The 27,832-nt window shown below is 45.2% G+C and overlaps 1 protein-coding gene across 3 annotated transcripts; it reads right to left on the minus strand.

The window, feature by feature from the left end:
• On the minus strand, window positions 1–27,428 carry Sgo2 (shugoshin 2). 3 transcript variants are annotated; one of them, XM_075956277.1, is made up of 9 exons: window positions 27,297–27,428; window positions 24,872–24,997; window positions 22,853–23,028; window positions 21,670–21,747; window positions 18,243–18,328; window positions 13,852–14,084; window positions 9,823–12,393; window positions 8,112–8,262; window positions 1–356 (listed from the first exon to the last, which is right to left on the minus strand). In XM_075956277.1, the coding sequence occupies exons 2-9, from the start codon at window positions 24,993–24,995 to the stop codon at window positions 341–343; spliced, it is 3,435 nt and encodes a 1,144-aa protein (XP_075812392.1). In that variant the 5' UTR covers window positions 24,996–24,997; window positions 27,297–27,428; the 3' UTR covers window positions 1–340. The 3 variants fall into 3 exon arrangements, with proteins under 3 accessions (XP_075812392.1, XP_075812390.1, XP_075812391.1); XM_075956275.1 differs by having other exon boundaries at window positions 207–356; window positions 18,243–18,331; window positions 27,297–27,424; XM_075956276.1 differs by having other exon boundaries at window positions 207–352; window positions 8,108–8,262; window positions 18,243–18,331; window positions 27,297–27,424.
• Window positions 27,429–27,832: the final 404 nt, after the last annotated feature.

The raw sequence follows: 27,832 nt of genomic DNA on the forward strand, positions 1-27,832 counted from the left end.
ACAAGATAACCAATGCAAGTGTGTTTATTTGGCTAAAAGGAAATGAGTTGAACTGCTAAATGACGTTCAGTAAGAATTTAAATTGACAAGTTATGTGATGGCCAATGCTTTTTTAAAAAAGTTTCCTATTTAAAATATAGTTATTGGATGCACACACACCTCAATGTAAGTATAGACAAACAATAATCCAGGAAAGTCCCCCAAAATAGAAAACAACAGAATACTTCTTCATGTAAAAACCAAACGTAATACTCCTTCATGTCTCATGTCTTGATCTGTGTTATGCTTCTGTTCTGACTTGTGCTTTGAGAACTCAGAAAAGCTAGGATTCATATCTCCTTCATCTTCTCATCTTGCTGCAAAAGAAAAGAAAAGGCAAGATTAGCAATAATGATCCCAAGCTAATTATCTCTTTCTGGAAGAACTGAGAAGAAAACCATTTCCAGTAAGCGGTTTCCTTAAACCATAGCTTGGTCCCAAGGATGAGGGGGGCACCGAGATGCCGAGCTTTTCTCTGTAGTTTTTGGCACCTACGAGTGTTCTCCTACAAAGAGCACTGGGGGTTTCTACATCAGGTCTCTTTAGCTCAGTGAACCACACTGCGGGTTTTTCTGGGACTTGCTGTTCTTATTCAACATCCTGGTCACCTTCAAGTGTGCCCTGGCTCTCAGCTCCTACTCTGTATGGCTGCACCATTGCTTCTGCGGAACCACGAGCTCTCCTGTGTGCGCTGAGGTTTGCGGTGGCTTCTTCTGTTTGTCTGCTGTGAGCCAGCTGTGCGCTTCCCTCAGAACAGCAGCTGTGGGAAATGCATGAGGCCTGAGATGCAGGCGTCCTCCTCCAGAAAATATTTGTCTTCTTCTTACGACAAAAGGGGACACTCCAGGTCATGAGTCTCTCATCCTCCATCCTAAACTCCACGTCTGCACTTACCAGATAGTAGACCCCAGATGGAACCGGAATAAGGACTTAGTATTCATTATAAATTCTCAGGTTTGCTCTACGTTCAGGACTTTTACTCTGCTGCTCTGTTGAGACAGTTCCACTGCACCGAGAGAGTCTGCATAGACTTCATTTCAGTCCAGCCCTAGGCTTCATTCTGCCCCAGGACTGTAAGGCTGGGAATATAGGTCAGGCTCCCCTAGATAGACAGGTGGCTTCCGGTAAAAACCAGCTCCTGGTCCATCTGCCTCTCTGGGTTCCTTCTCACCTCACTCTGATCTGAGTCTTTTTCTACTTTAGTGTTCGCTAAAATGTCCAGTTCACTTTTCCATTTCAGTATTTCACCCACATTCCTGTGTTCTCAGAAAGAGGGCTGACCCTGCTCCACAGTGCTGTGGGTGGGGTTAATCTCTTCTCTACATTGCATGTGCATGCACACGTGTAAGGTGTGTGTGCTTTTCATGAAATGTATGTGTATAGCCTCAACATGAAAAGACAGAAAAGGCAGGCAGGGAGCAGGTCCCTTCTCTTCCGTAACTCATCTCCAGAGACAATGACGCTACCACTCTGAGTAATTGAATTTGATAAAAATTTTAAACAAAGATCACAATATATTTTCAGGGAAATACTGAATGATAACAACCCAGCTGTGGAAACAGAACACCGCAGATGTGTCCGTCTCCAACAGACACCTCCGCACTCGAGGGCTGAACTGCAGGAGCGGATGGAACAAACATATTTTAAAAATCTTTATCTTTTAAGTTGCAAAGCATTGAAGATGAAAAAGAAGACGTTACAGTAAAATCCAACAAACCATAGTGAATATATAATCACGATTTCATATTAAATCAAAACAATTGTCTTTCTGAAACAAAGACCAAACAGGGGAGACAGATAGGGACACACAATACATAGATTTTTCTGCAGCACTTTTAATATAAGGAAGATTGGTCAGAGAAGAAGTAAGAGCTGAGGACAGAGAACACCTGGGCCAGGACCCCAGAATGTCAGGGGCAGGGACAGGGTGACAACTTCTCACCTACTGCTGGCATGAACTGTAAATACGACAGGACGTTCTGTTACGGCTGCGGGTGCTCTCCCCCAGGACTGGTGGGAACGCACATTGGGACGATAAAGAGAGGCAGTGTGGCTGAACCTCACGGGTTTATGAAACCATCTAATCTAAGGCAAAGAATTATACATCACCCCAGGTGGTGAAGTGCTTCTAATGCGGATACGGGATAACAGTTATGAAATTATGTGCTAGAATTGAACAAACAAGCAAATACTTTCAGATAATGAGAACTAGGCTTCTCACTGATTGAGAAATTATAAATTAAGCAAAGGGGAATGCTAAAACGAACCCTGTGGTATTGAATTCAAACCAGAGGTATTAGATCAACTCTAATATATCATGGTTCCATTACACACCACATACAGAAATAAAAAAGCATATGTCTATGTGGATGGTGTATCAGTTTCCTCTGAGATTAGAACATTCCATCCTGCGGGTTCCTTAAACAGGAAGGTAAACGACTCAAAACAGCTTCAAGAAGTTCCTGAAACTGAGCAGATCCACTAGAGCAGTGGTTCTCACCTGTGGGCCACGACCCTCGGCGTGGGGATCACCTAAGACCATTGCAGAACACAGATGTTCAGGTATGAAGTAGCAATGACAATAATTTTATGGTGTGGGGGCCACCACAACACAAGGAACTCTATTCAAGGGTCACAGCATTAGGAAGGTTGAGAACCGTGACATCAGAGTAAGCAATAAAAACGGAGAGTCTCACTCAGATGGAAGGAAGCTAAGCCTCGAAAAGGACTCGCAGATCAGTCGAGCTACAAAGACTCTGAGACCACAGCCGCCTGGAAGCAGAAACCAGCTGAGCTGTCTGGAAGGGTTAGACCAGTTGAGGCACCTACAGGACTCTCTCCAGCCTGTTGAGCTATCTGCACGCTGCTCAGGGAGCTCCTGGTTCCCAGCTCTGTGGGCTTCACCCATGCTCGGTGGGCTTGGTGATGCAGCTGTGTCTGGGTCATATCTCCTCTGTAAGTAATCCCTTACCCGTATAAGCACATTCCTATAAGTGACCCCACTCAAACTGACTAGTCCATCAAGTTGGACGTTGGTGGTACCTGTCTGTTGTGGGTTTCCTATCGGATGTGAGTAGATGTGTGGGTGCATCCCCCAGGAAAGCTGTGTCCCCAACACTGGATTAACAGATACATATGCTTCCTAGTGCTGTCTGTGAGAGGGCCCAGCCACAATCCCTGGATAGACGGACTTGAGCCAGGACACCACCCACAATCCCCTCTACTGGCATTCTTCCAGATGGTGACGGGAGGAACAGTGATTTGTGTCCAACCATGGGTGACAGGGGTGAGAGAGAGGTCGTCTCACTTCTGAGAGCATAGTTCACAGAAAAGACCATCTCACTGGAAGGTTCTGCTGTAGACTCTTTCTATAGCTCTGAGCCTTGTGGGAGAGGGAGGCTGGAAGTGAGAACAGTCCAGGGCCAAGATCAAGATGAGGAAAGTCTCCTGACAACATCTGTTAGGAGATCCTCAGAGAAGATCCAGTCTCTCTGACACCCTGATTGTGGTACTATAAAGCCCTAAGCCGAACCCCCATGAAGCCACGCCCAGAGTCTGAGAAATGATAGTAGGTGCTGTCTTCTCAGCAGCTAGATTTACGGTGATGCTGTGCAGAATAGACAGGAAGACAGTACCACACAGTGTCAGCCATGAGCACACGGAGGGTATCATCTGATCCCAGGCCAGGGCAGGAAGAACATTATGATGACTGAACACCTGTGTGGTCAGACAGCAATGGACTGGTCAGAAGAGGAAGACGCCTTGTTGATGGAAATCAGAAGCAATTCTGAGGGCTCCCGATGCCAGAGTTGGGATCACGCGAGTAACGAAGTAAAGATGGACCACGTTGGATTCCAACTAGAATATAACAGCAGCTATTGGTTCACCTCACCGTGTCAATATTAAGAAAGAAAGGACACTATTTCCTCAGAGAAGCAGAACAGAAACTCAGCGATGCTCTCACGCATCACACTGGAATGATTTCAAGCAAACCCTACTAAAAATATTAAAATCACTAAGCAAAATTTTGTGGAACAGGATGTATGTACTCAAAGCATCTCCCCCAATCCTTAAGGAAAAAAAAAATTTTCACATCATAGAAACCCAGCAGGTCAGATCAAGATGAGCCTTCCTTGCTAGTGGAACAGACCGACATAGCGAAGCCCTGACATGTTGCGCCGAGGATGTGTCCTTCACGTGGAACTCATTCAGAAAAGCATCACACGTTTAATTATGAGAACAAACAGGAACAATCCCCAAGCCTCAATTTGTGGATATTCTAACAAAATAACTGACCTGCGATCTTCAAGTGCCAGGAGAACAAAAGGATTAGGGAACCGGCACGTGGGGTAGGCTAAGGAGAAACAGAGGCTGAAGGAAACACAGGGCACAGACGAGTCCTAATGCAGAGAAAGGCCATGAGCCGTGTGAAATTGGCCAGCAAGTGCACGGAGAGATGCTCGGCAACCCTGCTCACCAGAGCTTCACAGAGAGGCTAGAACCAGAGAGCCAAACAGGCGATGAGCGTGAAAGGAACTGGATTCTAACACAGGGTAGCAATGTAAAACAGTCTGGCTCCGTACACAATTTCCAGCCTGGGTGTAAGATCAGAGAGAAATCAAAACACGGCCGTGCGAGCATTTACACACCACCTTCCAGACCGCATCGTTCCTGACAGCGGGAACGACAGGGAAGAGGAATGAACAAAGGTCCTGCCCAATCCCGATAATGGGGGAGCGGAACTGTGGTCTGGACACACAGCAAAACGCTGTTCATAGAGCACAGGACGGATGCTTGCTCATCTACCACATGGAGGAGCCCAGAAAACCCCGCGGTAGCGGAGTAAGCCAGTCTCAGCGTCTAGATACGATTGTGCTCACACACGTCCAGAACAGAGGTGGCTACAGCTAGGAAGTAGAACAGTTAACTCCAGCTAGAAGGTGCACAGAGGACAGGATTCCTTTCTCGGATAAGGAAATGTTCTAAATTGATTGTAGTAGTGGCTGTACATACTTGTGAGAGGGTCTTCGTGGTGGTGTTCAGAACTGAATCCACGGCAAGGGCTCACACACTCAAGTATGCCCTGCATCCCTTATCTGTGCGCATTTAAAAACCTATGATTCTGTGCACTTCAAAATGGGGCAATATATAGAATGCCCCCAAAGACACAGTGTACATCTCAAAAAAGCTAAGTTGTAAAACCCCCTTGGCCCTTCCTTCCCATCTCACCCTCTGTGGAGTACTGCCACCTGCTGGTTCCTGCTTGGAAACGCCTGACAGAATCATCAGGGTTTGACAGGAGGAGCAAACACTGAAATGACCCAAAGGACATTTTGTGATCATTTTCTCCAGCTTATGGAAAATATTTGTACACAATAGGATTTTTTTTTGAGAATTTTGAGAAAAAACTGATTTTATGAGATAGGCTACTTGACTTAGTTTTAAAAACCTGAGATTTCTGAACAAAACAATGTCAACAGTCATTGGGGTATCTTTATGGGAATGAAGGATATGTGCAAAGAGTGGTTATTAGAAGGCAGTAAGAATTTATAGAGTTTTGTGAACTACAGTCTCATGCAATCAGGGCAAGGTCTACCCTGAGCTGTAACCCAGTCCTGCCGCATCCTAATGGGGTAACTTCGTTAAGAAATTCCTGAGTGTGCACGTGTATGTGCATGCGTGCGTGTATGTAAGAGGGAGAAAGAGAGTACATACATATGAGTGTGCATATGTGCGTGTGCCTGTGCGTGTGTAGAGCCCAGATGGACGTCAGTGTCAAGATGCCTTCCTTGGCTGGCTCTCTCTGAGCTGGGGTCTCCCACTGAACTTAGATCTGCTAGACCGGCTGGCCAGCAAGCATGGGGACCCTGCTGTCTGCCCCTCCCTCTCCAGGGCTGGGAGGACAGGCGCACACTGCCCTGCCTGACTTGTATGCGATTTCTGGGGCTCTGAACTCAGGTCCTCGTGTGTCTTCTAGCTCTTTACTGATGAAGTCATCTCTCCGGCGCCAGAAAAACCTTATTCTTTAAAGACAAACACAGAAGTGTTGTGTGAATGAAATCACTCAGCATCAGAGACCTGCTTTAGAAGCACAGCGGAATCAAACCCAGCACACTGTCGATGACTACTAAAGCTGGGGGTGGGGGACTGGGTTAAGTAGCTTCACGTCTTTCTCTGCTAGTGTACGTTTACAGTGAAAAAAATTGTTTCTCTTCGGGACCAGAGGAAATATAAGCCACACTGACTTCTAGGGTGCAACGCAGGAAATAAATGTGGGTAATAGCTATGAAAACAGTGGTTGGTAAATTGTATTTCAACAAATATAAAAAAAATAGCTACCAATTAAAGTTTCTAAAATGACAGTAGTAAGATGGAAATTAACTGAAACTAATTTAATTTAAAACCAGAGTTGAAAGTCTAGTTCACTGAGTTCTCTATATATTTTGGAGATCAGACCTTTGTCTGTTGCGGGGTTGGTGAAGATCTTCTCCCAGTCAGTAGGCTGCCTTTTTGTCTTGGTGACAGTGTCCTTTGCTTTACAGAAGCTTCTCAGTTTTAGTAGGTCCTATTTATTCAATGTTGCCCTTAATGTCTGTGCTGTTGGGGTTACACATAGGAAGCGATCTCCTGTGCCTATCTGTTGTAGGGTACTTCCCACTTTCTCTTCTATTAGGTTCAATGTGGGTTAATAGCCAGAACCTGGAAACAACCTAGATGCCCCTCAATGGAAGAATGGATGAAGAAAGTGTGGAATATCTACACATTAGAGTACTACGCTGCGGTAAAAAACAATGACTTCTCAAATTTTGCATGCAAATGGATGGAAATAGAAAACACTATTCTGAGTGAGGTAACCCAGACCCAAAAAGATGAATATGGGATGTACTCACTCATAATTGGTTTCTAGCCATAAATAAGGGTCACGGAGTCTACAATTGGTGATCCTAAAGAAGCTAAGTAAGAAGGTGAACCAAAGGAAAAACATATAGTTACCCTCTTGGCTATGGGAAGTAGACAAAATTGCCGGGGAGAAAATTGGGATCTTGGGGGTGGGGTGGGATGGGGGTAAGGGGAGATGGGGAGAGAAAAGGGAGAAGGGGAGGATGGGGGTAACTTGGGGAAAAAAGGAGGATTGGGATAAAGGAAGGTTGGATAGGGGAGCACGGAAGCACAATTCTTAGTTAAGGGAGCCACCTCAGGGTTGGCAAGAGACTTGAACCTAGAGTGGCTCCCATGAGCCCAAGCCGAGGTCCCCAGTTAGTTCCTTGGGCAGCTGAGGATAGGGAACCTGAAATGACCCTAGCCTATAGCAATACTGACGAATATCTTGCATATCATCATAGAACCTTCATCTGGTGATGGATAGAGATAGAGACAGAGACCCACACTGGAGCACTGGACTGAGCTCCCAAGGTCCCAATGAGGAGCAGAAGGAGGGAGAACATGAGCAAAGAAGTCGGGACCACGAGGGGTGCACTCACCCACTGAGACAGTGGAGCTGATCTATTGGGAGCTCACCAAGGCCAGCTGGACTGTGACTGAAAAAGCATGGGATAAAACTGGACTCTCTGAACATGGCGAACAATGAGGGCTGATGAGAAGCCAAGGACAATGGCACGGGGTTTTGATCCTACGCAATGTGCTGGCTTTGTGGGAGCCTAGCCAGTTTGGATGTTCACCTTCCTAGATATGGACAGAGGGGGGAGGACCTAGGACTTACCACAGGGCAGATAACCCTGACTGCCCTTTGGACTGGAGAGGGAGGGGGAGAGGAGTGGGAGGAGGGGGAAAAGGGTGGGAAGAGGGGGAGAAGGGTGGGAGGAGGGGGAGGGAAATGGGAGGCTGGGAGGAGGTGGAAACTTGTTTTTTGTTTTTCTTTCTTTTCTCAATGAAAAAATAAATAAATAAATTTAAAAAAAAACAGAGTTGAAAGAGAGAGGAGAAGAAGTTTCATTTTGATGGCATCTCTCCCAAGTTCATCCTGCGTACATATGAACATGTTTCAGGAGTGTTCAACACTAATCTAGGCCAAGCGCTTCTCGAAGCACAGTGGCAAGCCCTGCCACACTTGCCTTATGAGGTTCGGCTCTCTCAGGTTGAGAGGGGCACACTGCCTTTTCCTTCTCTTCTGCTCTGCAGCCTGCTCTTCTGACCCGTTCTTGGGGTTAGCGGGGTTGCTTGACACAGAACTGGTGTCCACCAAGTCCGGGAATATTCCTCTACCTGAAAGGAATATTTTCACAAATATTTGTAAAAGCATATATAAAGATATGGAAATAAGTATGAAGTAAATAAATACAGTTGGCCTAGCAAAGAGAACACATTTTAAGACATAAAATTCATTTTGTGAGGAAAATGGGCTTGCTTACTTAGGGTTCTCACTACTGTGACAGAGACCCCGGTCATAAACACCTTGGGCAGGGCAGGGCAGGGCAGGGCAGGGCCTACTTCACTCACGGTCCATCACGGGAGGCTTCAGGGCAGGAACACGGAGGCGGGAGCACATGCAGAGGCCATGGAGGGCGCTGATTACTGGCTTGCTCCTCTTTGTTCAGACTGCTTTCTTATAGGACCCAAACCCAGCAGCCCAGGGAGGCCACTACCAACAACAACGGACTGGGCCCTCACCATCAATCACTAACCAAGAAACTGCAATTTAGGTTTGCCTACAGAGGCATTTTCTCAGCTGTAGTCCCTTGCACAACTGACTAACATGTGTCACACTGAAGTAAAACTAGCCAGCACACCACTAACAAGGGCTACAATGTTGCAGCTCTAAAACACAAAAGTTCTTCATGTTCAACCCTTCCTAAACCTACAGCAATCTCTGCACACGCATCCACACACACAGCTCTGGCTACATTGTGAGTGTCACCTTGGGGCAGACAAAGAGGAGTTATTCTTCTAACACGCGGACTCTTATGACTCTTTTACCTAGGGCCCCTTTTATCTAGACTAGCCTTAGCCTGTAAATTCCAGTGTTGTATAGACATACTGAAATGTTGGTCCCAAGTAGAAAAACTTTTACATACAAATGTCTAATGCTACAAAATCTTACAAACTCTCTGATGACAAAGAAAATCTTTATGACTGGGCTTTCAGGAATAAGTGGGGTAAGTAGTTTTATATAAAGCATGATTATAGTATATGTTTAAAGATCCATAATGGTAAATGGTGACAGCCAGTTTCAGCAAATTTTTTCCCATCGTTGTATTTGGTTATTGGTAATAACTATTATTTTTATAAGCAGGGTTAAACAAAAGTAAACACTAATGCTGAAAGTCTTGACAACCCATCAGAGTCTACAGTGCGACCTACATGATCACCTCTGCAACTCACTGTCTGCACACTGCGCGGCGACCCTTACAGATCTGTGTGCCCACCCTGCGGGGAGGAGCGGTCTTACTGCTGCTCTGACCACACGAACTGAAAGCAGCTGGACCGAGCCCCACCTTCCCAAACTCACAGTTTCCCTCCCTAGAATAAATTCAGTGCAATTAACCACCACAAGCATTTACGACATTTAATCCCCTTCCGACACACGAAGAGGGGTGTGATCCGCCCAACACCATCATTAGATAACGCCTAGTAAAGCCTGAATCAGGTTTTAGATGCAAATGTGCAAGAGAATCTGTTACCCTTCTCAACGTACAAACCTTTCATTTTTCTGTTTCCATATGTGCAGTCATATACTGCTTTAGAATTTTTGCAAAACTGCCCATTTCAAAAGAAAATACACCAGTGGTCAAGTGAAAAGAACATAACTCTAAAACCTCGGCCTACCTATTCCGGACTTCTGCGTTCTGCGGCAGCTTTGCTGAGTCCTCTCCTTTGTCTTGTCAGGAGCAGGCCCGCCTGCTGGAAAGACGCTCGCACTCTCCAGGAAGGAACTTCCTTCCATCAGCAGAGTTTTACAAGAAGTCGCCGTCAGAGGCAGTGAGCTCTCCCACATGTCGTCGAAGGAAGAATTCTTTATGTTAGGAGAGCGCATCTGAGATAAAGGCTTCAACGCCTTTGGGCCGAAGTCCAGTTTATTCTTGGCAATTTTCCCATCCTCCAAGTAGTTTTCCTTATCGGCCTGCTGGGAGTCGCCTGACTTCGTGTGGTCAGTGCTGGCTGTCATTTCCACCGCCCCATGGGTATCTGAAGGAAGAGCTAGGGGCCTCTTTCCTTTCTTTGATTTGGATGTCACTCTATCTCCTCTTTTGGCTGGGCAGCTTCCTCCTTTGGCCATGCCCAAAGAGCCGGCACCTCCCAGTGCAAGCACAGTGCTCTCTTCCTGGCTCTTTGGTGGGTTAGTGGGCTCTCCGGGACCAGCATCTGTTCCGTTCCTGCCCTGGGGTGATCCAGACTCCAAGGCGACAGACTGCTGTGAGGAACCTGGAAGCTGTGAAGTATGTTTGCTCTTCCCTCCTGTCAAGATGTTCTCCGCTCTGACTGCAAAGCCTCTCTGCTTTTTAACTAGTACACACGAATCTGGGATTGGCTCACCATTTCCCTCTTTATTACTCTTGATTCCTCCAGAGTAGGAACTCGTAACAACTTGGTCTTTGACACAGCTCTTAAAGCCATTCACGTCTGCATTAGTATTCTCATGTATCTGGCTCATTTGAGAAACAATTTCTGATTTATTGACCTTCTGGCAGACCTTCTTATTTAATGGGTCATGCACACTTCCTTCATCATTTTCATGCATTTGGTTGGTTTTAGAAATTATTTCTGTCTTTCGAAGTGCCTTTTGTCTAGGCTTCTTATCTTCTTTTGAGTCCTTGTGACTAGCAGGTGGCATCTCATGGTCGTGCACTCTCATCCCCAGGAGTGTGTGAGTCTTATGCTCATATAACTTTGCACTATCTTTGTTACAAATGGCAGGCACTTCAAACTTACTAAAATCTTTTAAGGTTTGGGGGATGTCTTTATCCTTTTGAGGTAAGAAAGACTCGTCCATTTCTGAACAATGATCACCTTCGTCATTACTAAAATTATTCACCCTGGAGATTACTTCTGTCTTGCGATTTACCTTGTGCCTAGGGATCCTGCTAACATGGGACTCTATCCGAGCAGGGTGCACACTGGTGGTTTGCTTGGACAGATCCAGAACATTCTGCGCCCGACAGTCATGTAAGCTTCCATTGTTTCTTGCGACAAGTGGAGGTGCTTCTAACTCTTCTGCAGCATCAACGGCTGCACGGGTGGACTCTTTACTCGCTGGGGTTTGGAGGGGGACATCTTTGTCAGTGTCCTCATATATTTGGTTCATACTGGAAATTATTTTTGTCCTCCGATTTATTTTCGGCTTAGGATTATTTAGCTTGGGCTGAATGTGCTGCACACTGCCCAACATCGTCTGGGTCTCAAAGTCGCATACAGTTTTGTTATCTTTCATGGAAAGATCAGCTCTATGGAATTCATTTGCCACGTCTAGCTTTTCAGAACTGGTCTCTTCGTCCTTCTGGTTTGGATATAAATGATCCTTTTCTGAGTTACGAATCACAAATGTCTGTCGAGAAGGCTTATTTCTATTATAATGCGGGGCGTTTTGACATTGATCAAACTCACTACCTTGAAGGAGTATGACTGAACATGGAGAGAAAGGGCGTGTTTCCTCTTGCTCGCCTGTCGTGCGTCTTTGCGTCCTCTTTTTATTTTGGATGGTCTCTTGATCCAAGCTGCTCGGGAGGGTTATTTCCCTTAGCATGTTTGCCTGAGGTGGCTCAGTATTGGCAATACAATTTGGATCTTCCGAGTCCCCTCTGGTACCTAAGACAACAGAGCCTCGTTCTGGTCCGTTTTCCGTCTTTCCCTCCGCACACATTTCTGAACTACCTTTACATTTTCTCTTGGCTCTTTCTCTCCTTTTGTCAGAGCTTGGATCTTTTACTTTTCTGAACGCTTCCTTTCCATGATCTGTCTTTTTCTTACCTTGATTTTCAATGCTTTTTGAAATTACAATGATTTTGTTCACTTCACTGGCAGTTAAATCCATGTCGGCGTTTTCGTACACAGATTCTTGCAACTGAAACCCATGGGTGTTCCGCACTGTGGCCGTGGGCTGTGTCTGAGGGTCACCGGCAGCCTCAGGAGGGAAGCGGGGAGAACACTGTGTATCTCTTTGCGTTTTAGTACTGGTTTCACTAGCACAACCGTTTATCTCAACGTCCCAGTTGAACTCTGGACTGGACATCTGTGGGTAACCTGAGTCTGTGCCGTGCAGATTCTCTGCAGAAGACCCGCGCTTTCTCCTCTCGGTCACATTGTTAAGTGACGGTTTTTCCCTGCTGAGGCAGGAAGATGGCGCAGTTTTCATCTCACTCAGAGAACTCATAGGGCTTTGGTCTGAGTCATCACGGCTTTCTGCAAAATAAAGAAATATAAAAGTAAGTATGCTACAGTAAACAAAATATACTTGGCTATTGCCGAGAGGACTTCTGCTAAGCCGTTCTTCTCAGATCCTTGTATCTGTTAACTGTGTAACGCTGACCACAGTTAGTCCGGTAGCCAAGTTCCTAGAAGCTGTGCTGGCGCCACTGTTGGGCACATGCCATCCTAATCCTGAGCAGGGTGCGGCTGTGTCCATTCTCATGGATGTGAGGTAAAGGGGGATGTGGGAGTGCTCCATTATCCTAGTTAATGTTTCTCAGCAGGCTCTGAGCTCAACAGTTAGGGTTCTGTGATCCAGTCTGAAAATCTCCAGCCAATCTGTGAGCACCGCAGACTACAGCCCAGGACCGTCAATCAGGAAGACGTGTAAATGGAATGTCTTCTCAGTGAGTCAGGATCAAGCTCATTAGCACGATCAGTCTCGTTTCTGGTGCTCTGACTAAACAGACACTAGCACTTAGGGGAGTTTATTCAGCTCACAGTTCTTGTTACAGTTCACCCTCGCCAGGAAGTCAAAGCAGCAGGAACCTGAAACGGAAGTGCCATACGTACCGAGAAGAGTCAATGGAGGATCACTCGCACTCAGCTTGCCTTCTCCACTTGAAAGGTCAAGCATTGCCTACCTGGGGAATGGCGCCAAAACAATCCTCCACAGACCTGCCATGGGCAACCCTCCTCGCAGGCAATCTCTCACTGAGATCACCTCTCCAGGGCCTCTAGATTATGTCAGGTTGGCAACTAAAAACTTATCATCATAATCAGTAACTGGTTGTGATTTAAAAAGTCACTATATCCATCTACACCCCCACTTTTCAGATCCACGAAAAGGATTAGATAAGACTAAATCAATGTAGTAGTGTTTTTCAAATCACGATAAACAAAGTGGAAGTCTTAGTCCTGCTCATTTTTCAAGACTGCTTCCAGACTAACAGTCTTAGGTCTCAGAGGATGTGACATTTGTGGAGCTTCTTTCTTCTAGTTGAAATTTTCACCAGCAGTTTTAAGTGTTAGAAGTTGGAAAGTACAAGTTAGTAATGCAAGAGACCTGGCTGACTGTGGCAGTCTGAACATGATTGGCCCATAGTCTCAGGGTGTGGACCTACGAGGTATGGCCTTGTTGGAAGAAGCATATCACTGTGGGGGTGGGCTCTGAGGTCTCCTATGCTCAAGATACGGCCCAGTGACACAGTTCACTTCCTGTTGTCTACTTCTCCAGCTGCCATGCTCCCTGCCACGATGATGATGGACTAAACCATAAGCTAACCACCTCAGTGAAATGTCTTCCTTTATTAGAGTTGCCTTAGTCAGGGTGTCTCTTCACAGCTATCGAAACCAGAACTAAGACACCAACCAACTCATGAGCTTTTTAGACATTGTTGTCTTCAAGAAAGTCTGATGAACAACTACATAAAGTTTCTAAAACAATCCTACCTTTAGGATGAACATCAATACTAGAAGAAGTTTGTTTTGAATAACTGGAGACACATGTATTCTGGTTATCTTTCTTGGGAAGCAATACTTCCAAGTCACACTGGCGTAAGGACAAAGATTGTCCTGAGAGCGAGGAGGTGACGTCAGGTGACGTTTTTGATGCAATTCTGCTGTAACACTTTGTTCTCCATTCATCACCATCATCATCGTCATTTTCTGAAGTTAATGGAACCCTAAAGGCAAGCGAAAAATCAGACAAGAAATTCTGTGTTTTATAAAAATCGTATAAAAAAAAAAGATACCACTGTACATCTGCCAATAATCTGACCTGTTTCTTAGAAGAAAAGCAAAAATTATGTGAAGAAAAAGAAAACAGTGATAAGCAAAACATAGGGATTATTAAAGAACTGGGATAGCAGCTGGAGTGATGGCCGAGCAGCTAAGAAAAGGTACTGCTCATCCCGCGGACCCAAGTGTGATTCCCTCCACCCAGGCTGGGCTACTCCTGCTCCAGAAGGATCTGTCTCCAGTCTGCATGAATTAAAGATAATAAAATATGCTAAAAGAAATGAGACACAATCTAAATTTCTCTGCAAGAAAACTTAGATAACTTTCCTTAAGGTCTTAAGGAAAAATAATCCCTTATGATATACTTCCAGAAAACAGAATTTGTATCAATCAGCGCTACGAAAATACCTAACCCTGAAAAATTGCAATAAAAAAATTATGAATAATTTTCATTGTAACACACATGCAAACACCTTTAAACAACAACTGTGAGTCTGTGATTCAGAAAAACAATGCAATGGAGGGTCAATATTTAAAAATCGATCACTGAGAGACACGGCCCAGCACGTCAGCGTATTTGCTATGCAAAGCCTGAAGACCTGAGTTCAATTCCTAGAACCCATTACAGAGAGATTCCACAAAGCTGTCCTGACATCCGCAGACACGTCATGTGCTTGCACACCCAGACACACATCATGTGCACAAACACACACACTAATAATAATGAACCAATCATTGCATTCTGTTACACGAATAGGAAATGTAAAAGCTCATTGCACTAACAGAGAAAAGTCGTCTTTTCAACAGTGACAGGAAAAGCCCTCGTTTAACACTCTGCAGCTCATGAAGAAACTTTTACTAACTAGCAACAAAGGAATTTTATCTGTGTTTTGTTTCCTGAGACAGCTGACTGTGCAGACTGACTAACTGCACTTTATTAGTTATAATTTGACTCTTTAGATGGTGGAGAAGAAATGGAAGAATCCTTTAAAGAGAAGTTAAAAACTTGACAAATAGGAAATCTGAATGCCCTTGTTAGTAATGAAATGGGATATTGTCAAAAACTTTTGACAAAAAACTAACAAACAAACAAACAAAAAACCCAACAGCTGCAGGCGTAGGGCCAGTGAGGTAAAGTGGCTGCCGTGTGAGTCTGAGGACCTGAGCTCAATCCCTAGAACACAGTGGAAGGAAGGACATGAACATTAATGTTGTCCTCTGACCTCTGTACAAACTCTGTGCACACACCAGCCACACACACACTCACACACACACACACACACACACACACACACACACACACACACACACACACTCACAAACACAGCCACACACACCAGCCACACACCAGCCACACACACCATATACACACTGTAATAATGAATGCATGGAAAAAAAACCCAAAAAACCAAACAGCTGTGGGCTTAGATAACTCTGGCTAGTTTTTAGCTTGCCTTGAACTTGTGACATTTCCCTCAGTCTGGACCTTTGTTGGTCTGACTGTACTGACTGTAATCTGACTGTACCCTCTCAGTGGCTGCGATTACAGGCAGGCACCACCACAGCTGGCTGAATATGAATATATTCGAAAGAATAAATGCCTAACAGCCAGTGTGTGCTTGAAAAAAATAAAGGTACGGACAATACAATTTACTATTTTAAAAATACAATAATAAAATGTACTGGTAGAAAGCGGTATCAATACAGATAATAGATAAATCGACAGAATGAACTAGAATAAATAAATAGGAAGCAAGATAAGTGATCTGACAGGAGGCTTCTTTTTTCTCCTGTGGTATAGGATATTTCATATCTAAACACGTCTTCCTGTTTAATGTTTTCATTACAATGCGAAGGTTCCCCTTCATCAAACTACCCAATGTACAACTAAAATTCTACTGATGCTTCTAGAAATCGCCTTCTAATTTTCTGCTACGTACAGGAGTAGTATACGTGCATCCACCCACACATACTAAGACCTTTACACAAGGCAATGCATGACTATGTACAGGAATAGTATACGTCCATCCACCCACACATACTAAGACCTTTACACAAGGCAATGCATGACTACGTACAGGAGTAGTATACGTGCATCCACCCACACATACTAAGACCTTTACACAAGGCAATGCATGACTATGTACAGGAATAGTATACGTCCATCCACCCACACATACTAAGACCTTTACACAAGGCAATGCATGACTACGTACAGGAGTAGTATACGTGCATCCACCCACACATACTAAGACCTTTACACAAGGCAATGCATGACTATGTACAGGAATAGTATACGTCCATCCACCCACACATACTAAGACCTTTACACAAGGCAATGCATGACTACGTACAGGAATAGTATACGTGCATCCACCCACACATACTAAGACCTATACACAGGCAATGCATGACTATGTACAGGAGTAGTATACGTGCATCCACCCACACATACTAAGACCTTTACACAGGCAATGCATGACTATGTACAGGAATAGTATACGTGCATCCACCCACACATACTAAGACCTATACACAGGCAATGCATGACTATGTACAGGAGTAGTATACGTGCATCCACCCACACATACTAAGACCTATACACAGGCAATGCATGACTATGTACAGGAGTAGTATACGTGCATCCACCCACACATACTAAGACCTTTACACAGGCAATGCATGACTATGTACAGGAATAGTATACGTGCATCCACCCACACATACTAAGACCTTTACACAAGGCAATGCATGACTATGTACAGGAGTAGTATACGTGCATCCACCCACACATACTAAGACCTATACACAGGCAATGCATGACTATGTACAGGAGTAGTATACGTGCATCCACCCACACATACTAAGACCTTTACACAAGGCAATGCATGACTATGTACAGGAATAGTATACGTGCATCCACCCACACATACTAAGACCTTTACACAAGGCAATGCATGACTATGTACAGGAGTAGTATACGTGCATCCACCCACACATACTAAGACCTATACACAGGCAATGCATGACTATGTACAGGAGTAGTATACGTGCATCCACCCACACATACTAAGACCTTTACACAAGGCAATGCATGACTATGTACAGGAATAGTATACGTGCATCCACCCACACATACTAAGACCTTTACACAAGGCAATGCATGACTATGTACAGGAATAGTATACGTCCATCCACCCACACATACTAAGACCTTTACACAAGGCAATGCATGACTACGTACAGGAGTAGTATACGTGCATCCACCCACACATACTAAGACCTTTACACAAGGCAATGCAAGACTATGTACAGGAGTAGTATACGTGCATCCACCCACACATACTAAGACCTTTACACAAGGCAATGCATGACTATGTACAGGAGTAGTATACGTGCATCCACCCACACATACTAAGACCTTTACACAAGGCAATGCATGACTGTGTATGCACTATGTAATACACAGATAAAAGCGCCAGACTGATGAAGCCATACCCCAGAGGCACCGAGTGAAGCAGACAAAGATTCCGGCCACTGCTGTCCACTCCCAGTTTACCTCACTCAGCCTCAGTGTTTACTGGGCAATATGTCAGGGTTGGAACTGGGTACTTTGATGACTTGTAACCAATAATTAAAACAAGAAAAGACTTTAGAGAAGAGAATATCCAAAATGAGAGTTAATCTCACAGGTTAAGACGTGATGTTAAAAGTGGAAAGAGTTATTTGCTAAGAGAGGAGGAAAGAAAAAAGAGTCCAGAAGCAAAGTTAAACTACTATAGATGAACTTAGTTATCTGCATTTGGGGACAAAGTTTCCCCAGAGCCCCGAAGACGAGTCTAAAGAGTCACCACACACAGCTCCCATTTCCACCTGAGTAGCACAGCCACAGGCTGACCAAGAGAACAGGGTTTCATGAAGCCAGGGCCATTCGAGCCCAGGTAACACATGAACATGTCTAATTCAACAAAGCAACGTAACAAACTATTTACAGTTGTTTTTCTGGTTTAGGATGTGAGTAAACAAAACACTTGAAGCCCAACCTAGCATCTTCTAAGGCAGAAACATATAAGTCGGTATCTAACCAAATTTTAAACAATTACCTTGCAAATGGAAGATGCGTGGACTTGCTTTGCTTACTGATCCTTTTCCTCTTCCTAGCTGACAGGAAAAAAGGACTCTGATGGAACTGCTTGTGAATAAAACAGAGAAAATGGTGAAATAGTTGACCATCTCAACCTTGTCATTAAAATAGCAAGCTATACCAGGAAACCAACAGAGACAATAGCAAAATAGCTCCCTCACTGCGTGCGTGCGTGCGTGTGTGTGTGTGTGTGTGTGTGTGTGTGTGTGTGCGCGCGGCTGCAGACTGACTCTGCACTGTGCATGTGTGTGCTGCAGACTGACTCTGCACTGTGCATGTGTGCTCCAGACTGACTGCACTGTGCATGTGTGTGCTGCAGACTGACTGCACTGTGCATGTGTGCTCCAGACTGACTGCACTGTGCATGTGTGTGCTGCAGACTGACTGCACTGTGCATGTGTGTGCTGCAGACTGACTGCACTGTGCATGTGTGTGCTGCAGACTGACTGCACTGTGCATGTGTGCGGCTGCAGACTTACTGCACTGTGCATGTGTGTGCTGCAGACTGACTGCACTGTGCATGTGTGTGCTGCAGACTGACTCTGCACTGTGCATGTGTGTGCTGCAGACTGACTGCACTGTGCATGTGTGCTCCAGACTGACTGCACTGTGCATGTGTGTGCTGCAGACTGACTGCACTGTGCATGTGTGTGCTGCAGACTGACTGCACTGTGCATGTGTGTGCTGCAGACTGACTGCACTGTGCATGTGTGCTCCAGACTGACTGCACTGTGCATGTGTGCGGCTGCAGACTGACTCTGCACTGTGCATGTGTGGCTGCAGACTGACTCTGCACTTTAGCCTTTAATAGTTGAATTAGTACAGTATAAAGATAAAATTTACTTTTCAGTGATAATCATTCCTGATACTTTTTAGGCAATTTTCTAAGTGTTCTATAAATAGAAATACAAATGCATACACCCATATATGTGTATACATTCTCTCTCTCTCTCTCTCTCTCTCTCTCTCTCTCTCTCTCTCTCTCTCTCTCACACACACACACACACACAATAGTTGTAGCTATATGCAAAATGTCTGCTACATGTGTGTTACACAGCATGGAAACACACATTTCGGAGTTATCAGTACATGTCAGTAATTAAGCAAAGACTGGAAGACTTACGCAGTGGGAATGAGTACAGACAGAACAGAGAAACCTGCGTCAGGGACTCTGAAAATTAGCAGCTGGGGAAGGAAACCAACACAGGCTGAAAGAACAGCAGAAGGTGGAGAAAGGGCTTGGGGGTGTAGCCTCCGGAGAGCCCTAAGACCGGCTACGGAACAGCTGCCCCGGGACCTGGAAACACTAGAACCACTGCTGACTTTCTGAAGGGCTGCAGCAATGGAGAAGCCCAGACTGTGACTCCAGAGGAAGGAGTATGGGAACAACTCTCTCAAAAGTAACACAGACAGTAGCTGAGAAGGGGATGTAGTTTTTGTTGCTGCTTTCAAGATTAGTTATAATAAGTTTTTTGTATAAGGTTGCAAAATAATCCAGAAAAGAGAAAAATGTAATGATACAGGAGAGGAAAGTACTCTACACTAACCAAGGCAACAGGAAAAGACAACCACGTGTCTAACAACAGGAGATGCTGTGGGTAGAGGGGTGGGGGCTGGAGGAAGTCCTGACAGGTCTCCCGAGGCTCAGAACAATGGCGTAGCATTCCCCTGACTCAAATATGAACGTTGACACGGTTTCCTGTTAGCTAAAACCAGCATGCACAGAAAGTATCAACTCTCTGGGATGCCCTCAATCTGAGATGGCTCCCCTACAAAGACCTGCTACATTGAATAGCTAATCTGCCTCCTCCTCGGGCTGTGTCTGGGCTGCTGGTCATATATCTCCATCAGCATGCATGGGTCACCTGATTCCAGCTTTTCACTTGGTGTGGCTATTGTTTCTTCATTCCCAGGCATTCTAGTTAGGTCAATGCCTAGGCCATCACAGCATAAAGGGATTGCCAAGGAAGCCTGAGCTCAACCCCTGGAATCATGTTAAGGTAGAAGGAGAGAATCGACCACACAGAGTTTCTTCTCACCTCTATATGCACAACAAGACTTGGAAAGAAAAAGAAGTATTTACTTTGGGTTTGCAAGACGGATCAGCAGGCATTTACACACAGATCTGATGACCTGAGTTCAAAACAAGATCTCACAAGCTGGTGGAAGAACCAGCTCTGTCCTCTGACCTCCACACCCCATGGGTACCCACCACATCCATACATATGAAGGAACAAAGAAAACTAAAAATGAGAGCAAAAGACAGAAGTAGGTGTGAGACCTCATTGTATGCTCGTGATATTGCTTCCGAGTTAGAAGGGTCTGGGCCTTTGCCTCCTGTCAGTGATAACTGCAGGGAGAAGAGTCTGTGCAAGGTGAGACAGGGCTTGTCTGCTGGACAACAGTTCCAAGAGCCTGGACAGCACAACCCCAGCTCACTCCCCACTCTCACATGCCTATAACAGACCAATGACAAGGTTGTCACAGAATTCACAGCAATAAGCTAAGCAGTGCTCCTGGGACAAGTATCAAAGTCACCAGCAACCATGACAACCATGACACACCCCCCTCCACAGCTCAGCAAGCCCTTGCTTTCACTTCTCCAGGTCAGTTCCTATTCTGAGTCTGTACATCCATTTATCATTTGTTTTATGTAATCATGCAACCATCTAGAATTTATCTTAGAGACTGATACACAATAGGATTAGCCTCTGGTTTTCACCCCAGTACATTTTCAATTTGTCTTTTTATTTTAAAATAAACTCTTTTCTAACTTGAAAGACCACCTTTCTACTGAGACTTTGTTTCTAAGTATGTCTGGTGGGCCATCATGTTCCAAAGAGCTATTCAATCTATGATTTTAAATCAAAATTTGATTTTAATGAAATAATCTCAATAACCAATTATAAAAATGATAAATTATTTTATATAATTGGAGAAATGGCTCAGCAGTTAAGAGCACTGGCTGTTCTTCCAAAGGTCCTGAGTTCAATTCCCAGCAACCACATGGTGGCTCACAACCATCTGTAATGAGATCTGGCGCCCTCTTAAGGAAGAGACCTGGTAGGTCGTCCTCATCAACTTAGACCATGAAACCCACTATGGACAAGTTCAACACAACCGCCATACACAGGCGACCCACGCATGCTCCAGCACTGCCAGGGCATAAACTTTCATTTTTTTTCAGATTGTGCAAGATTCCTGTTCTTTCTTTGCACTACACACCTGAGGCCCCATGGTTTGGCTCGTCTGGGCTCCCATCAGCTACCACACGGCCCCATGGTTTGGCTCGTCTGGGCTCCCATCAGCTACCACACGGCCCCATGGTTTGGCTCATCCAGGCTCCCGTCGGCTACACACGGCCCCGCTCACAGGGGCTCACTTACCTCAGACAAGCTGCTCATTTCGATTGCCGTGATCAGATTATTGTTCACAAGGGATTCTATTTCTATAAGCTTCTTATTCTGCACATGCAAAATAAAGACACCTTTGAGTTAAAATTCGGAGTTGGTTATAACGATACCACATTTATGGAGAGCATCAGTGTAAGAAGAGTCAGTTTTAAAAATGGTTGTCTTTATTCTTATTTTTTGAGACAATTGTCTCACACTGTAACCCAGACTGGTCTACATAGCAGAGAGTGGTTTTGACTCCATAGCAAGCCTCCTGCTTCGGTGTCCAGTCTACTGGGGTTACACCATGAACTCATGGCAAGCCTCCTGCTTCGGCGTCCAGACTACTGGGGTTACACCATGCAGTCAGGCCTGGCAACTGTTCTCAGCCGAGCGCACACTGAGCTCCAAGGCTACTGCAGTGAACAGTCAAAACACACGCAGACACACTGTGAACATTTACAACACAGTTATAAAGGATCATTTGCTTTCCCATTTTCTCACTCTTATATATCTCACGGAAAATAACACAGTTGGTCAGGAATAGGAATTTAATCATCACTTTATTACAGTCCATTTTTTCCATTTTAAGCTAATTTCTTCTCATTTTTTACCTAGATACTGGCTCTCACTGCTGTCTGCCTGTGGTTGGTGGTGGGTGTGTAGCCAGTGATGTGCAAGGCTGGAAGAAGGCAGAGACCCCGTGGGAGCCCCTTCAGTTCACTACAGGAGCTTTGCTCACAATTTAAAAGGCATGGACAGCCAAGTGCTGCTGATTATGGTGTTATGCTGGTTTGCAGAGCACACAGCACGCGTTTAGAATAAGACTTAAGATGTCTATTCTAGCCGGGCGGTGGTGGCACACGCCTTTAATCCCAGCACTCGGGAGGCAGAGGCAGGCGAATCTCTGTGAGTTCGAGACCAGCCTGGTCTACAAGAGCTAGTTCCAGGACAGGCTCCAAAACCACAGAGAAACCCTGTCTCGAAAAACAAACAAAAAAAAAAGATGTCTATTCTACTGCCAGGAGGTATCTGTCCTTAAGCATGGATTTCCATGGCATTCTGACCTTCAACAGTTCTTTAAGACTGGAATCTAAAAACATCGTTAAAGTTTCTACACGATTTAGCTATGAGGTTCTATTGTAATGCAGAGATTAAAACAATACAATTTCCATACCAAGTTACTTAGCTTGAGGCGAAGAAAGGTATTTTCAAAGTTCAGTTTCTCTACTTCCTTCTGTAATAGCATCTTCTCGGTAGTGACTCTTCGGGAGTTCTCCTTCTCTCCACTCAGAGCCCGGGCTAAGGCTCTGTTGTTGTGCTTTAGAGAGATCTTGAAAATAGAAGAATTGTCTGCAACAATATTTTTTTAAAAGTTAATACCAAACTTGTAATTTATATTTCCTTAATAAAACTGCACATTCCTTAGTAAAATAATTTCAGGAAAAAAAGCAATTTACTTTATAATATCAAATGATGGTTGGAAAAGAAGGGCAATACACGTATAGTTTCAGAGAAAGAAAATATTCCCCAAGTTTGAAGCTGAAAAGCAGAGAGGCATGCAGCTGGGCAAGGAGCAGTGGCTCTGCAGACAGAGCGGTCACGGGGGTCACGGGGGTCACGGAGGTCACGGGGACTGTGACTGCCCGCTTCCATCTGGACAAGAAGCAGGCTGGGAGGCTGACCCCACAGTGCTCACTGGAGACCCACAGGAGCTAGGGCAACCAACCTGAATGTTTACACATCTTTCTGTGCTCCACACTCAATAAAATCGTCTACGCTCCAAAATCCCTTCTCTTAACCCTCAAATGAAAGGATTGATTTGTCCAGGACCTGTGAGATCTTCACCTCTCCCCAGGATATTATTCCTTTCCAGTAATCTATTGCAATCTAGACTTGACCTCTTTTACTGAACAGAAGTATGTCAGACTAAGTGAAATCAGTACTGAAGTGGGAACAAAGAGATTCAGTGAGGATTTAATGGCTATAGTCACCCTAAAAGTTTACGTCCCACCAGGCAGTGGCGCATGCCTTTAATCCCAGCAGTGGGAGGCGGATCTCTGTGAGTTCAAGGCCAGCCTAGTCTACAAGAGCTAGTTTCAGGACAGAGAAACCGTCTCAAAATAACCACAAAGAAAGAAAAAAAAAAGAAAAAAGTATTATATCCCTTTAGTATAGTTAAATATAATTAGAATTTAGATTCTACTACATGCCAATAACCTACCTACTCCACAGTATAATACACACAAAGAGTTTGTGAACGGGCCTTGCTATGTAGTCAAAGGCTAGCCTTAAAATTGTGATTCACCTCTGTTAAATATATCTTTTTTAGATATTCAGAGAAGGTCTGAAATCTTCAGGAAAAGACTCCACAGCAGGACCGTCTACGGCACAGAGTGCCCCACTCGGCCCTCCTTGGCATACCCCAAAGAAACAGACCGCAGCTGCAGGATTTTCAGAGGCTCAGAAAGAATAACAGCTTCTTGCTGTTTTCCAAACAGTCTTGACAAATGAAGGAAGACAGGTCACTAGGGGAGGAAGGCAATTCACAGGATCTTTCTACAGATCCTGATAGGTGTCTGTCATGATTTCAAGATATTTAAGAGTCTTGGGTGTGACATCAGCAGGATGTGTCACTATGGAAGGTAGTGTCCGATGTAGCTAACATGGGTATAAATGACTGAGATAATCTGTCGGAGCAATAAAAGTTTAATTTGGGGAGTTTCCCACCTCCATGGGTTTTTTTTGGGAGGGGGGGTTGTTTGTTTATTTGCCTTCCTGACACCTTACTGCCGGCACTGATAAAATCTCATTTCCAAAGCCCACAGTGCTGTCTTAGCCTTGGCCTATAGGAAACCACGAACTACCACACTCGTCATGGCCAAGAACCTCTAGGTTACTCCCTGCCTGCCACAGTACACGCCAGGCCAAATGTTTACTCTCTTTAGCTCTTCTCCAGAGAAGCCATACTGGTGCTGTCTTCGCAGACTAAGAGGTAGCTGCCTCGGGCGGGACCCCCCAGCCACACAGCTTACAATTCAGCTGTCAGCAAGGGTAAATTAGCTCCCACTCAGCAGAGGAGCTGGAGGCCATGGAAATAGCAAATGGAAAAGGTACCAGCTGACATTTTAGTAGTAAATGAACGAAATCTTCAGAGAGCCAAAGGTAAGTGGAGTTAAAGATGAATGGCGCTTACTTAATATTTTTGTTTTGATTTTTGAAGCAAGAGAAACATTTAACTTTGTCTTTGCAATTCTGTCTTTTACTCGTCTCTTGATTCCTGAAGTAATAGTGGCAGCTTCCATCACTGGGTACTCCATCACTACACGAAAGGAAGAAAGGATGGGGGAGACTATTAGTTAGTTACTGGTTACTAAGAGTAAAATAAGAGCAAACTGATACATTCTAAAGAGAAGCCACCATAACTTAAAATAAACTGTGTACACAAATATTTACAAAATCCTTTGCATAAAACCTGAAAACAGGAATTTATATGATCAGGAGAACTAATAAATTCCAAAAAGGTAAATACTTTGTCTTCCCATTCAAGCTTGTATCGTACAACTGGCAGGCACGAACATGTAGGGGCAGGTGGCAGGATAGGGTCCCTGCTACCATGGAAGAAATATCCAGCCAGAGACGGGCACTGTTCTGCTACTGGGCAAACGTGGAACTTTAGGTAAGAGGGGTTTAACGGGAGCACAAAAGAAGTAACTAACACAGGAGCAGAAGAGGGCTGGAGAATAGACGGGAAACTATAAGCTTAGCTATGTCTACTACATTTATGGTCTACTAGGTTTACAGCATAATAGGAACAGGAGGATACATAATTATGCAATCTGACAAGAATACTGAAAATCACACAAGATAACAGAGAAGGAGTCAATGCTGCCTGGGCAGAGAAAACGGACCAGAGAGCCCTTCACTGGGGTGCAGGGATGCTGACCTTTGTGTTTAAATGGGGAAGACCTCCCAAACCTACACTCCCTCCAGGAGCCTTCCTGTGTCCACCTGCTTGTACCTAGAGAAACCTGTCACCTGCCCCAGACTCAGCTGCTCCACTACTACCTGCTTTGAGTCCACAGGACTCTCTCAGTTCACCTTTCACGTCCATCACAAGAATCCCTAGATTCCTGTCATCCTCATCATCCTCCCTCTAATTCTCCTCCAACTCTGCACATCTTGTAACTGACAGCCAGGCCCCTGCAATTCTATGTCGAGTCTGCAGATTTAAGGATTCAGGATGAGATTCTCATTCATCGAGGTAACACCATACCTAAATACCATCCCAAGCATCTTTACAGGGAAGAGCAGAGATTAGAGTCATGCTGTCACAAGCCTTCGCTCAAATGTCACTTTCTTAATGAGCCTTCCATGTTCAGAATACTCCATCATCCGTCTCTACTGGACACGATGAAAAGACCAAAACTAAGAATAATAGGTTCAGAGGAAAAAGAAGAAACCCAGGTCAAAGGCACAGAAAATATTTTCAACAAAAATCATAGAAGAAAATTTCCCTAACCTAAAGGAGATGCTTATCAAGATACAAAACACCGGACAGGACCAGAAAAAATATACAGAACACCAGACAGGACCAGAAAAGAAAGTCCCCTCGTCACATACAGAACAAAGAACAGATATTCAAAGCTGCAAGGGAAGAAGACCAAGTCACATACAAAGGCAGACCTATTAGTCATACTCGACTTCTCAATGGAGACTCTGAATGCCAGCCTAGACTACTATACCCGCAAAACTTTCCATCACTACAGAAGGAGAAAATAAGACATTCCATGAGAAAAACCAAATAAATATATTTCATTTATACAAATAAATATAGCCCTATATACTAGAAGGAAAACACCCACCTAAAGAGGTTAACAACACCCAAAAGAACACAGGCAATAAATAATCCCAGACCAGAAAATTCAAAACCAAAGATTACTATCCCATAAACAGTAGACTATAAAAAAAAACACATAGCCAATAAACTGTCACCCCTAAACACACTCGAAAAGAAACCCAATATTAAAAAAATCAGCCGTTTTCCAAATACTCCAGTCAATAAATAAATGCCAGCGGAACTTTCCTTCCCCATCAGCTGATCCTCTTTAACTTCATAAATGTCGCTGTCGCCCATCCAAATGCTTGTGTTTCTACTAGAGTCTCCCTTAACCGCCCAGCCCACCTCCTACATGAGTGACTTCACCAAGCGGCACGAACAGAAGCCAGAAGCAGGCCCCTTGGGGTACGATATAGACACCGAAACATTCCGGGCAACGGTTACGACTCTTTTGGGGGTCCCAGCTCCAAAGCGCAAGGAAATAAAGGCTAAGTCCCTCGTAGGTGCTGGGCGAACGGATGTGTGCGGTGCCGACAAGGGGACCGGGCTGCCTGCTCCGCACTCAAGACTCCTCCGTTATCCCCCGGCCACTCTCGTGCAGCCGGGGTCTCCCCTCCCCGAAAACCAGAACCCGCCGCCCGTGCTCCCGGATGAGATCCTCCATCTCATCCCAGACAGCGTCCCAGATCCGAGCCGAGCCGGCCGGACGCTCGAACCCGCCGGGAGCGCTCGGCGCGCCGGCCCCGGGGCCCAGATCCCGTTCCTCAGGGAAGGCACTGACCTGCAAGCCGGTGGCGGCGGCCGCAGCGGCCTCACCGGCGCCGACTCACCGCCCCTGCAGCCTGGGAAACCGCCTTACGCCCCGGGAGCTCGGCCGCCCAGCCGACCCGTCCTCCGATTCAAACTCCGCGGCGGTTGGCGGCCGACGCCACAGCCAATCGGAGTGCGAGGAGGCGGTGCGGAGGCGCGCTGGTCCCCGGATGTGGAAGCCGGAAGGGGCGGGACGCGCTGCTGCGGAGAGTAGAGTGGGCGTGGCTAGGCGTAGCCGGGCGTGGCCGCCCGTCGATCCGGTGCCCGGAAGGTTGCCAGGCAACTCGAATCTCTGTCAGGGCTTGGGATCACTCGCCTGCGTCCAGTTTCTGCATCCTTGCCTCCCAGTGGTGATCCTCGCTTCTTGCTCTTGTAATCCTTTCTCATTTTGTGCTTGCAAGAGCGGCGGTGATTCTCTCTTTTAACAGGACCGCGAGACTGGCATTTTAAACTGTCACAGCTATATTTTAAAATGTGTGAGCCTCTTTATTTTCCAAGACAGTTTGG

The sequence above is a fragment of the Microtus pennsylvanicus genome, chromosome 22 (genome assembly GCF_037038515.1).
Source record: "Microtus pennsylvanicus isolate mMicPen1 chromosome 22, mMicPen1.hap1, whole genome shotgun sequence".
Classification (NCBI taxonomy): Eukaryota; Metazoa; Chordata; class Mammalia; order Rodentia; family Cricetidae; genus Microtus; species Microtus pennsylvanicus.